Source organism: Triturus cristatus, chromosome 2_1 (assembly GCF_964204655.1).
Source record: "Triturus cristatus chromosome 2_1, aTriCri1.1, whole genome shotgun sequence".
In the NCBI taxonomy this organism is placed as follows: domain Eukaryota; kingdom Metazoa; phylum Chordata; class Amphibia; order Caudata; family Salamandridae; genus Triturus; species Triturus cristatus.
In genome coordinates, this window is record NC_140581.1 from 279085241 (window position 1) to 279098411 (window position 13171).

Genomic DNA, 13171 nt, shown 5'->3' on the forward strand with positions numbered 1-13171 from the left:
TCCCCAGGTGCCAGATTGGATCCGGAAGGTTTTGCTAGCAGTACCCCAGCGCGTCCGTAGGTGGCGTCGTGCGGCTCCTCGTCCGTCGCTGGCATCGTAAGCGCTGAGACGACGTCACGGAGACTACTTAGGCATCACCCATGCGCGGTGACGTCAGTTTTGTACCCGACTTTCCGCGCCAGGAACGCAGAGCCATGCAAGAAACTGCCCACTGGTGCCATGAAACCAGGGCCTTGAAAGGGGATGACCTTGACCCTAGAAATCAGTTTGCAGAACAGGAAGAATGGGTGGGGCGGTAAGGAATCTATCACTAACTAATGTCTCTTACAGATATATCGTTACACAAGTAGTAACTTGTGCATCTGAAAGAGACACGTTAGTGATAGATTCCTTACCTTAGAATAGATACCCCAGCAATACCAACCCCGGTGGTGGGTCTGCAAAAACAGATTAAACCAGAAGGTCACGGAGAACAGAACGGCCAAAGGAGCAGTCTTTCCGGACCGGACTGTCAATGCAGTAATGCTTAGTAAACGTGTGCAACGAGGCCCACATGGCCGCCTGACAAATGTCCTGCAAGGGAACGCCGCGTCCTAAGGCAGTAGTGGCTGCAGTTGCCCTGGTAGAATAGTCACGCAGCCCCACAGGAGTCTCCTTCTTAGCCAAGGAGTAACATGCTTTGATGCACAGAACAAACCCACCGAGAGATGGTCCGTTTGTGCACAGCCCGACCTTTTTTGGCGCCCACGTAGCCAACAAAGAGCTGGTCATCCACCCGGAACTGCTGTGTATGCTTCAGATAGAATGCGAGTGCACGTTTTGGGTCCAGACGGTGAAGCTTCTCTTCCTCCCTCGATGGAGGCGGAAAGAAGGTAGGCAAAGTGATGGTCTGCCCGATGTGAAAGGGCGTGACCACCTTTCTCAAAAAAGGATGGGTTCTTAACACCACCTTGTCCGGATGAACAGAAAGGAAAGGAGGTTTGGAAGAAAGAGCCTGGAGCTCACTCACTCTTCTGGCAGAGGTGATAGCGACCAGGAAAGCCGCCTTAAGCGTAAGAAGATGCAGAGGACAGGTATGAAGGGGCTCGAAAGGAGCGCACATCAGATAGGTCAAAACGAGATTCAATTCCCATTGAGGCATGATGAACGGCACGGGAGGGAACGGGTGCAAAATGCCTTTCAGGAAACGGTTAACAACCGGGGACCTAAAGAGAGAAGGCTGATCTGGAAGCCTCAAAAGGAGGAGATGGCCGAAAGATAACCTTTGACAGTGCCCAGAGCAGAGCCCTGCTGGGCCAAAGTAAGAAGGAACAGAAGGACTTCAGAAAGAGGGGCAGAAAGGGGATCCACAGCCTTTGCTGTGCACCATGCCACAAACTTGTTCCACCTGCAGGCGTATACCGTTTTAGTGGAGGGTCGCCTGGTTGCCAGAATGACATCACAGACTTCGGGAGGAAGATCGAAAGCTGTCAACTGTCGCCGCTCAATCTCCACGCATGGAGGTGGAGGCTGGACAGGTTCGGGTGAAGGACCGTCCCCTGCTGGTGCGACAGAAGATCCTCCCGAAGAGGCAGACGGATCGGGGGATTGATAGCCATGCTGAGTAGCTCAGGATACCAGTATCTTCGTGCCCAATCCGGAGCCACAAGGATGACTTGGGCCCGGTCGCGCCGAATCTTCTTCAGCACTGTGGGCAGAAGTGGTATAGGCGGAAAGGCGTACAATAGACCGCAACTCCATTCACAACGAAAAGCGTCGCCGAGCGAGTGCCACCTTGGAAATTCCAACACGCAGAACTGATGACATTGCGCGTTCTCTTCGGTGGCGAATAGATCTAACCAAGACTCTCCCCACTGCAGAAAGAGACCTTGCACGCCATTCGTGATCCATCATGCACCGGTGGCTGAGTTTGTCCGCCCTGGCGTTCAGAGAACCTGCCAGGTGTTGAACCACCAAGGTAATGCCTTGATGTTCCAGCCATGTCTAGAGACGCAGAGCCTCCTGACAGAGTCCAGGACCCCACCCCCCCCTGTTTGTTGCAATACTACATGGCGGTGGTGTTGTCCGTGAACACCTGCACCACACTTCCCCGGACAGAGGGAAGGAATGCCTTCAGTGCAAGTCGGATCGCCTCTGATCTCCGCCTCTCCCAAGTGGCCTCCCCATCCCAGGAGGGACGCATCCGTCACCACTGTGTGCTCCGGTTGGGGAAGGGAGAGGGATCTGCCATTAACCCAATCGTGATTCGTGAGCCACCACTGCAATTGTCGTGCAGTGCCCTCCGAGATCTGGACATGATCGGACAGGTCGCCCTGATGCTGCGCCCACTGGAACTCCAGGTCCCACTGTAGAGCCCGCATATGCCATCTGGCATGTGGCACCAGCAGGAGGCCATCAGGCCCAGGAGCCAGAGGGTCATCCTGACTGAAACCCAGGATAGAGGCTGAAAGATCGGAATCATAGCCTGAATATCGCAGACTCGCTGCTCGGGAGGATAAACCCGAAACAGCGTTGAATCCAGAACTGCTCCGATGAAGGGGAGCTTCTGAGAGGGACTTAGGTGCGACTTCGGCACGTTGATGGAGAACCCCAGCAAATGCAGGAGGTCGGCCGTAGTCTGAAGGTGGTTGACGACTGCCTGGGGCGAGCCCGCCTTCAGCAACCAGTCATCGAGGTAAGGGAAGACTGACACCCCTGACCTGCGCAGGTGAGCTGCAACCACCGCCAACACCTTCGTGAACACCCGAGGGGCGCTGGTAAGGCCGAAGGGGAGCATGACAAACTGAAAATGCTCCTGGCCTACCGTGAACCGCAGGTGACGCCGGTGGGCCGGCAAGACGGGGATGTGAAAATATGCGTCCTGCAAGTCCAACGCTACCATCCAGTCTCCAGGGTCGAGGGCAGCCAAGACCTGAGACAGCATTTTGAACTGCTCCTTCCGGAGGAAGCGGTTGACGTTCCGGAGGTCCAAGATGGGTTGCAGACCCACTTTGTCCTTCTTGGGGACCAGAAAGTAGTGGGAATAACAACCACTCCCTACTTCTAGCCCAGGAACGCACTTGATGGCCCCCTTGGCCAAGAGGGCCGCAACTTCCTGCTGGAGAGTCGCCAAGTGTTCCACCGACATGCGGTGGTACCGAGGTGGCATGGCTGGAGGGGTGGACTGAAAGGGAAGGGAGTAACCCTTGCGGATGATCTGCAACACCCACTTATCCAATGTGATAGCGTGCCAGTGGGGGAGGTGATGGCGAATCCTGCCACCCACTGGCATGGGGTGCTCCACAAAGCTCGGGTCAGGAAGGTTTGGAGGTAGAAGCGGCGGAGGTGGACTGCCCCCTCACGCTGATTCCCAGAGCCGCCCCTGCGGAAGCCGCATCCGTGGCCGCGCTGAGGCTGGTTCTGCACAGGCTTGTGAAGGAACATGCCTGGGCGCCCCTGCCTTGGCCACGAAAGGAACGAAAACCAGGAGTGGCTGGGCTCTTCGTGGAAAGACCCAAGGACTTGGCCGTGGCCCGCGAGTACTTAAAACGCTCCAGTGCACGGTCGGCCTTATCACCAAACAGGCGAGTGCCATCTAAGGGCATGTCCATGAGCGAGCTCTGGACGTCGGGCGAGAACCCAGTAGATCGCAACCAGGCGTGGCGACGCAGCGCCACAGTCGTAGAAATCGCCCTCAGCAACCGCCTGGGAAATCACAGCATGGACCTCCTCAGGACACTGAGTTAACACCTGAGCAACCGTATCCCACACCGTTTGGGAATAGCAGCCCAATAAGCAGGCAGTGTTCACCGACCGCAGCACCAAGCTGGCCGAACAGAACAACCGCTTACCGAACTGTTCCAGCTTCTTAGAGTCCTTATCCGGCGGAGCCGTGGGAAAGGCACTCTGCGACGTCGAGGATTGAATGACCAGACTCAGGCATGGGATGAGTGGTCAGAAACGCGGGGTCACCAGGTGCCGGGCGGTGACACCTGGCGACATTCTTATCCACAGGGGCCCCCGTGGCCGGCTGCGACCAAGTGCCCAACAGGACGTCGGTGAGGGCGTCGTTGAAGGGAAGCAGTGGCTCCGACGAAGTAGATGCCTTCTGGAGCACTTCAGTGAGGGAATTCGTTTTGAGGGCCACCGTAGGAAGATAGAGGTTGAGGACCTCAGAAGCCCGACGGTGCACCATCGTGTAGGAAGCGCCCTCCTCCATTGTAGGCGGGGGAGAGGCAAACCCCGGGTCAGAAGAGACATTGAGGTCGCTGGAGTCACACTGATGGGCAAGAGGGTCCTCGGACCCCTCCCAGTCATCCTCCACCTCCGTTGCAGGAGGAACCTGCCGCGGCGGTAGAGCCGCAGCCGGGGAAGGGACATACGGCGTCGGAAACGGCGCAGTTTGGTGTCGGACTGGCACCGTCTCCATATGCGGATCCCAGGCAGGAACTAAATGTTCCTGGAACCGGGGCAAGGGCGGAACGAACGGCACCCACTGCAGCGCCAGAGGCAGAGCCGAGGACGGCGCTGGGGCTGGAGCCGGCAGCATCGGACCTCGTGGCCCCGGGGCCGGAGCCAACGGTGTAGGATCCTGTGGCGCCGAAGCTGGATCCAAGGCCTAAAAAGGCGGTCCTGTTCAGGAGTCGCCGACGGACCTGGGTATGGTGGGTAGGCCACGGGACACCCAGGCTCCAAAGGAGCCACAGGGGCAGAACCCCTGTCCCCCCCGTCCGCATCAGAGGACCGACGGGGGGAGGTCGGAGTGCGAACACGCTTCTTTGACTTCTTTTTATATCGTTGCTTACCAGAATCCGAGGGCGAAGACTTGGAGCCCGAGGAGCGACGACTGCGGCCCCGTGAGCGGTCCAGGGAACGGTCCCTGGACCTGGAACGGCGTTGGGACGAGTGCCGGACCTCCAGCAGTTTCCGGCGCCACTCCCTCAAGGCCTTCGGGCCATGGCCCGACAGTAAATTGAGTCGTGGTCGGTCTCCAGGCAGTAGAGGCAAACATCGTGGGGGTCCACCATCGACATATTGCGACGGCAGGCCCCACAAGACATAAATCCAGGCATCCCTACGTGCACCAGGAAAAAAAAGGGCATACAAAAGTTTCAGAAGAGTAGTTAAAAAGTGACTAAAGTACGTGCTCTATCCGGATCTGCGCTTGCAGGCACGGAAAAAGAAAGAACTGATGTCAGAGCGCATGGGTTGCGCCTAAGTTGTCTCCGTGACGTCATCTCGGCGCTTACAACGCCAGCGACGGACGCGGAGCCGCACGACACTACCTACTGATGCGCAGGGGTACTGCTAGCAAAACTTTCCGGATCCAGTCTGACGCCTGGGGATATTCGAAGGAAAGGAATCTATCACAAACGTGTCTCTTTCAGATCTGCGCATTACGGGGGTTCCGGAGTCCACCAACACTGCCAAGCTGGAGCTATATGTGGAAGGGCTGGGGCACAGCAATTCTCTAGTGTGCTGGTGGTAGAAGGGGCACACAGATTGCTAGTTGCGAGGCACAGGGCTCCCCTGCGCCTCATTATAGCACGGCCGCTGAACTATCTAAACACAATGTTGCGTCTCCCCAGGGAGCAACAAGGCTTACAACATCAAAGAAACTAACTCACCCTCTTTCTGGACTTTACAGCTACTGTTAAGGCTGCTCGAAGAGAACATCTCCCATTGAAAAAGGAGATGCAACAAGAGGGAATCAAATACACCAAGCTCTACCTAGCCAAATTGTGACTTGACTACCAGGGCAGCCAGAAACGTATGCACCTCCCCTAAGGCAGCTATGGAGTATTTAAACAAATTGCTGGGGGCTGGAGTCCCACGCAGAACCCAGAGGGCTACGCAGTCTGACCGACTAGGTAACATGGGCTCTAACTCAACATGCCAGGTCTCTACCGTAGGCTGCTGTGGACACATGATACACAAAACCCCAATAGACATGGATTGGAGAGAAAGATGCTGCGGGAGAGACTACCATGTATGTGAGTACTGCATGTCTGGTGCAGGAAACCAGTAATAGGAGACATGGACACAGCACCAGGGTCGCCTCGCTGGGCATGGATCTGAGCCTGACCAAGCTAAAGTGAAACGTACTTCACGATTCCCCCCATTAACAGACCCATTTGAAGAATATCGGACTACCTGTTCCCTGGTCACCTCCGCCCACCTGGAGTTTACTCGGATCTCTAGCCGGCCCTGCGCAGATGAACCCCTTTTACTTTTGTTAGTTTTTGGTTATGTACTGAAATTGCTTAGGAATTCTCAGCTGTCACCAGTCCTATATTTCTCGTTTAACTGGGGAGATGGCTTTAGCAAAGTTGGGATGCTGAAGTGGGAGGGAGGTGGATGTTTTAGTTTTGTGTTAATTGCCTTCAAAAGCATGATAATGATATTGCCAGGTACAATGTTTCGTTCATAATCTATATTTCCATGTGGGGTAATTAGGACAGGTAGCTGAGCCCCCGGTAGCTGACCTGCTGATTATGTTTGCATGGAATGTAAGAGGACTTAATAACCCTAAAAAAAAACAGACTGGCACTAGCTTACCTCAACAGGCAAAAGGTACAAATTGTGCTGTTGCAGGATATAAACTTCAAGGGCTGCACTGCATTGTGGTGGGTGCAAGATGGGCAGGTTATCAAGTGGTCTCATCTTACTCTACATACGCAAGAGGAGTTATTATATTGAGAAAAAAGGTAGTTCCCTTTGTGGCCACACACTTCGAGACAGACGAGCAAGGCTGGTATATAATATTTCAAAGCACACTATGCAGTACCCTGCTGACCATTATTAACACTTATGGGCCAAATGTGGACGATCCTGATTTTTTCACATATATGTAGCGACTGCTACATACTCTGACACCATCAGCTGTTATTTGGGGTGGAGATTTGATCCTGAACCTGGACTTGAATATGGACCGATCCGCCACTGCAGAAAGGCAGGGAAAACAATCCGCTCCGGTGATCCGGGGTAGAGGGCATTGCGAGGGTGGGGGAATGGCAGACTATGGTCTCATTTATATTTTGAGGCTCCGGAATCCAGGGGGGGAGGGAGGGGGGGATGGGGAAGAAGGGACATTGACTTCATCGGTACACGGATCATAGTCCTGGTTAAATTGCTGGCTGGAGACGAGGGAGGTGTAAACATGGGTGCAGGACTTCAAGATCAAGCATATTCCCAGAACATTATCGGACCATGCACCAGTATGGAGGCGTAATCTATTCCTACATATGTCCCCATGCAGTTCCAGTGGCGCCTACACCCAACGGTACTACTGGACACGGTGTTCCGAGACAGAATACATAAGACCATAATAGAATACTTCACTTTTAACACGGACACAGTGGAAAGCGCAGGGGTCCTCTGGGAAGCATTTAAAGCAACTATACGCGGGTTATGTGTAGGAACACAAACAGGTATACTGAGGAATATCACAACACAGTTTAAGAAAATAGAAACAACACTGCAGCAATTAGAACGCGACTATTAGACCACTCCAAAACCAGGTACCCTAGAGACTATTAGAGACCAGATAATGGCTTACGAAGCCTCTTGGATACCCTGTCTGGGAGAGAGGCAGAGAACGCACCATGGGAAGTCAGGGCTTTGACCACCGAGCTCGCGGTGGTGGGGTGTTGGCTGAGGAAATCAGGATCACCTGGGGCAGGGTGATATCTGCGGGCAATTGTCCTGTTCACAGGAGCCCCTGTGCTAGGCTTGGACAGACTTCCTAGAAGGATATCAATCAGTGCTTCATTAAAGGGCAATAGAGGTTTGGATGAGGAAGCCCCAGGCTGAAGCATTTTGGTTAGTCTTAACCTCCACCAAGGGAAGTTCGAGGCCAAATAACACCACTGCCCGCTTCACAACCGTTAAATTAGATGCTCCCTCCTCCGTAGCCACAATAGGTGGAGAGAGCAAACCAGGATCTGGAGAGGAATCCAGTCCACTGGCCTCTGCTAGTTCCTTATAACAGTCCAAATACTCACCGGGGTGTGTAACTGGTGTCCTAAAGGGTCCAGCGACCCCTGCCACTCTTGCCCCATGTGTGTCTGCGCCTCAAAAGGCTCAGGCAGTGACCTATGACCACTGGGCCCTATCGGCGTCGACCGACACCGAATTGTCGGGGATAAGAATGGGGTTGGCGCTGCCGGTGGACTTCAGAGGCGCCAGGCCAATTGACATCGGGACCGGCATCGGAGAAGTTCCGGTTGGCACGACCTGCACCGATCCAGATCCATGAGACCCCACTTGGGAAATTAGCCCAGAACCGGATGGAGCCTCCTCCAACTCCGCAGGGCCCGAATACGCTCTGGAGGGGTCAGCCTGCTCAAAAACACTTTTATTTGAGCGGAACCAGGGGGAGGCTAGGAGTCGGACCTGGCAAGGGCTCAGCAGAATCATGCCTGGAACATCGATATTCCCCACTCGTCTCACCTGCAGATGGATGAGGTCAAGCTGAAGTCCGTTAAGACGATGGCTTCTTTTTGTGCCTCTTCCCTGAGTGTCTTGAGGATCTTGAGTGCGATGAAGTGGACTTGGGGCTCCAGAAGCGGGTCCGCGATTTTCTTGTCCTTGTTTGGGACCTAGGAGTCGTGTTCGATGGTATTGACTGCAGGGCCGCAAGCAGCTTTAGGGACCGCTCATTCAAAGCCTTCGACGCCATGGCTTGGCAGTCCGGTGACAACTTTGAGTCTTGGTTGCGCTTGAGACATCATACGCAGACAAGGTGGCTTAAACCCTACCTTTCTAGATGACATTCTTGACACACAAGAAAATTCTTCAACAAAATGTTGAAAAAAGTCTGTCAAAAAGAGACAGAAGGGTAGCTCATCTGGATCAGCGCTAACTGGTGCGGAAAAAAAAACCTGACGTCCGAGTGCCTGGGTGGGGTCTATATATGTGACCATGACATCACATTCGGTGACGACGATGCCACACGGAACCGAACAGAGCCACCTGATGGCGCACGGGGTTACTGCTAACGCAAACGTTTCCGGATCCAGTCTGGCACCTGGGAAATGCAAAAGTAAGGAATCTGCAGCTAGAAGTCTCTATCAGATATTCTCTTAATCAGTAATCATAATTATTAAAGGCGTCAGATACTGGCACTACAAGCCTCATTGTAATATTCTAATCTCTAGGTATGATTTAAGTCATATAAGTAAATCAATCTCTTACCCGTGCTTTGTATAGGTGATCATATACCTCAAGCAATCTAGGAACAGGTACTCCAATTTCTTGTAGTGTGTATGTTACAAAGCCTACATCCCAATTCAAAGAGCACACTTGCTGTTCAAGATACTGCACCAAAAAGTCTGTAAAAAATAAAATAAACACTTTCACTGAAACAATCACACTACGAAACTGGTATATGCTATTGATCTACATACATGCTTTAAAATAAAGCTACGTAAACCACTAACAGTTTTTCAGTGAACAAATGGCAATTACCAATTATGATATTAGTCCACTTTTCTTTACAAGAACATTAGCCTTTACATCATTTAACAAGCATTTGCAATGCAATAGGCCTCGTCTTTGTGAGAGTTTGAGCTATTGTCATTGTAAATGACAATGCCTTTCATTTATGTGTTTTGAAAACCTGTAAGCGGTCCTTAAACATGCGGCACCGAGCGATCGATTTTGCGGTCGCTATTGTAAAGAAAAAACACACGCCCGCGAGTGGTGCGCACGCGCCACTGCGAGGCATATGTTTTCAATTATCGTGCCCGTGTCTGGGCACGATAATTGAAAACATATTGGCTTTGGTGCGCCTAACAGACACCACTAGACCGTGGGCGGAGCAATGCGCCCGCCTTTGTCCTATTGCATCCTCTGTTGAAACAAAACACGCACTCAAAGCCCAAATACAGACCCCAAAACAGAAAACACGCACGAGCGTGTGCGATTCCAGGGTCCATTTCTGAACCCCGGACAAAACGACTCTTGCCTGCGCGAGAACTGCTACGCAGTGCAACGCAGGTCGCGAGACCTAAAAAGCTATGGAACACATGATCTTTAAAATGAAGGACCTAAAATAAACATGAACAGATTTGGTCTCTATTTTGGAATTATGCTGATGAACAGAACTTGTAATTATGGTTATGTGGCAGTGGTTACACATGTTTTTTTAGGTAAAACTTACCAGAAAATGTAAATTGCTGTTATTGTGTATAGTATATTTGTACTGCTTTGTTTTGTTTTTCATACCGATTCATGTATTTTGTTATATATATTCCAGCTATGGTTTCATGTTTTTTTTTCCTTCAAATTTCTCTAATAGCATTATGCAAAAAGCAAACCATAGAATACAAAACTCCCCAGGAGGGAAGCCAGAACAACAACAGAAAAACATTCTTGCAGTACTGTGGCCTTCCAACGTACAAAGGATCTTGAAGATGCGAGTAACAACTGGAACAACTTGTAAACAGATTGTCAGGGAAGGGACTGGGGTGGATGTCTAGAGGGGTGGAGTCACCAGACATCAGCCATCCGGACTCTAAACCATATGCTCAGAGTTCTCCATCATATAACAGCACAAGTTACTTACCTTCAGTAACGCTGTATCTAGTAGAGACGATTCTAGCCGCAGATTCCTTAACGTAGTATTATCCCCAGGCATGAGACTGGACCCGGAAAACTTTCTTGGGGGCGGTACATCGCGAATCTGCCCCGACGTCCTCCGCAGGCGTGACGTCAGCGAGGTCACATAAGCCTCACCCCAGCGCGCTGACATCAGTTTGCTTCGGAGAAATTTTCTGCGCCACAACGCGGAGCCATCACAACAAAACTGAAGAGAGCATGGGAACAGTGTGCGGAAAAACCAAAGAAACAAAAGGAGAGAGACAAAAGGTGAGGAACAGCACCAGGTGGCACCGAGTCACCAGGAGGCTACAACGGGAAAGCCAAAGCAGGAAAAGAGCAGACCACCTCTGAGGAGCAACTGTGCAAGCCAGGCGATAGCACCAGTTAGCCCCAAGGTACCAGAAGGCCACATCAGTAAAGCCACAGCAGGGAAAGCGTAAAGCACCCCTCCGTGGAACCACTGGGCAAGCCAAGGCGATAGCCAGCCCGGAGGCACAAGCAGTGGAAAGTGCTGTAAAAGAAAGAGAGAGAGACTGCAACCACAACCCACACAGCAAAGGCCACAAGCCCGGAACAGAGGAGCAACAGCAATCCACCCTCAGACTACACAGTCAAGGAGGGCCAGAGCCTCTGAAAGGAGCAGGAGGCCAAGGACAGGCAAAAGAACTCCCAGCGTAGAAGACCGCAAGGGGATCAGAAATTTAAACAACAAAGGGAAAAAAGAGCAAAAGCAGGCCCCTACACTGGAGAGAACCCAGCTGGTGGGAAGTCAGACAGGCAGAAAATGAAAAGGACCCCCACAGAAGACAAGCCACCCAGAGGGAGGCAAGCGCAGAAAACCAAGCTGAGGGTCCTCGCAGAATGGGGAGGAAGGGCGGGCGTGAAGGAATCTGCGGCTATAATCGTCTTTACCAGATACAGCGTTACCGAAGGTAAGTAACTTGTACATCTGACAGAGACTAATAGCTGCAGATTCCTTAACGTAGAATAGATACCCTAGCCATACCCAGAAGTGAGGAGGGCCTGCGAGAGAGCCTCCCCACCAGAAGAGACCAGGGCCCCAGTAGGGGACATGGCACAAGAAGGAAAAGGCCAGGAAATCCTAAGCCCAACCAAGGGAGAGTGCCCTAAAAACCTCAAGGAACACAAGGGCCACTTCGAACCCAGTGAGAAAAGGTAGACCAGAGGCAGGGCCCACCGTAAGAAACACGTGCACAGAGAGAGAGAGAAGGGCTGAATACACCACAAGCAGCGGGCAAGGCCGGAACAGTTCCACCGCCAACAGCACAGGCAGAAGAAAGCACCAGTGCGCAAAGCCCCGGCGGAACCAGAGGCAGGGGCGCAGGGGAACACTTCAAGATCACACGGTGGAGTAGAACAAGGAGCCCTGCACGGGCATGCGCCGTCAGCAACAGGCAACACTACGGAACCACGCACCCAGGACAAGACATACGCCAGCCGAAGGCAGAGGCCAGGGAGGGCCAGGACACACCCCAAGGGAGGGGCCGGGCCAAGAACACACACACACACACCGACCCACAGAGAAGCGGAGGAACCGGCAGAAGAGAAAGAGAGACTGAGGACGGGCCCAAGCCGGCCACCAGAACACAGAGGCCAATAAAGCCAAACCCTCTGGAGCAGCAGACAGAGGACCAAGCCAAAACACAGGACAAAAGTGTGGGCCGCCACAACACGATGCCGCAGACCGCAGGCCAGACCGGTCGAGCGACGTAGCAACAAGGAGAAGGACGGACCTAGCGCAAGCTGCTCCAAGACAAACGGCAAGAAGATCGCATCTGCGACATACCGTGACGCCACTGAGAGCAAGGAGCCCGAAAAGGGTGACCACACCTTCCCAGCACATGACAGAGCTATGTAATAGCTACAAGTACCCCACATAGGGTAGGTTACGTCCCAAGAACCATGGGAACACCTCTTAGGAAAAGATTTCCGCAGCAGAGGACAAACAGAAAGACCTGCAGAAAAAACAGCTTACCAAGCAGCCAAGAAAGAAGACACGGAAGGCCTAATCTCAGGCCCTACCGGGCTAACCAGCAGCCAAAACCACAAGTCAAAAAAGGGCCGGAACAGCAGCCAACAGCACCAAGGGCCCAACAAAAAGACCCTAAAGGCACATCAACCACACAGAGCACACAACCGGGGCTACTCGTGATGTGGCCCCAGGAAAACAACGGGAGAACACCTCCCAGAACACAGACCGACATCCAGGTCACTGAGGGGGGGTGGGGGGGGGGGGGGCGGCGGAGGATAAGGAGGAGGAGGGCGAAGCCCCGCAAGGAACCTCTGAATGGCAGAATCCACAGGGCACCATTAAAGGGAAGGTCAACCAGCCGTTCTCTAACGTTCAAGGAATACACTATCCCGTAGCCAGGCATGGCGACGAAGGGCCACCGAAGAAGCCATGGTACGACCAAGCACCTCCGAAATGTCCACAGCCGAGCGGGAGACCGGAGCTGGGTCAGAGCCGAGGCGGCCTAGGGAACGGTGCCAAAAAGGCGTCAACTCGACCTCCGACGAGGCAGCCGCCTGCGTGGTGGGACGAGGGGGGCCCGCGGACACGCCCCGACCC

At 53.1% G+C, this 13171-nt stretch overlaps 1 protein-coding gene across 2 annotated transcripts in view; it reads right to left on the minus strand.

Annotated features, from left to right (window-relative positions):
- The window catches only part of NUP155 (nucleoporin 155), a 711261-nt gene that overhangs the window by 31470 nt on the left and 666620 nt on the right, over positions 1–13171 (minus strand). For both annotated transcript variants that reach the window (XM_085631101.1, XM_085631098.1), the window contains one exon: positions 9175–9311. In XM_085631101.1, coding sequence (XP_085487227.1) covers positions 9175–9311 — 137 coding nt within the window. The remainder of the gene's footprint in view (positions 1–9174; positions 9312–13171) is intronic.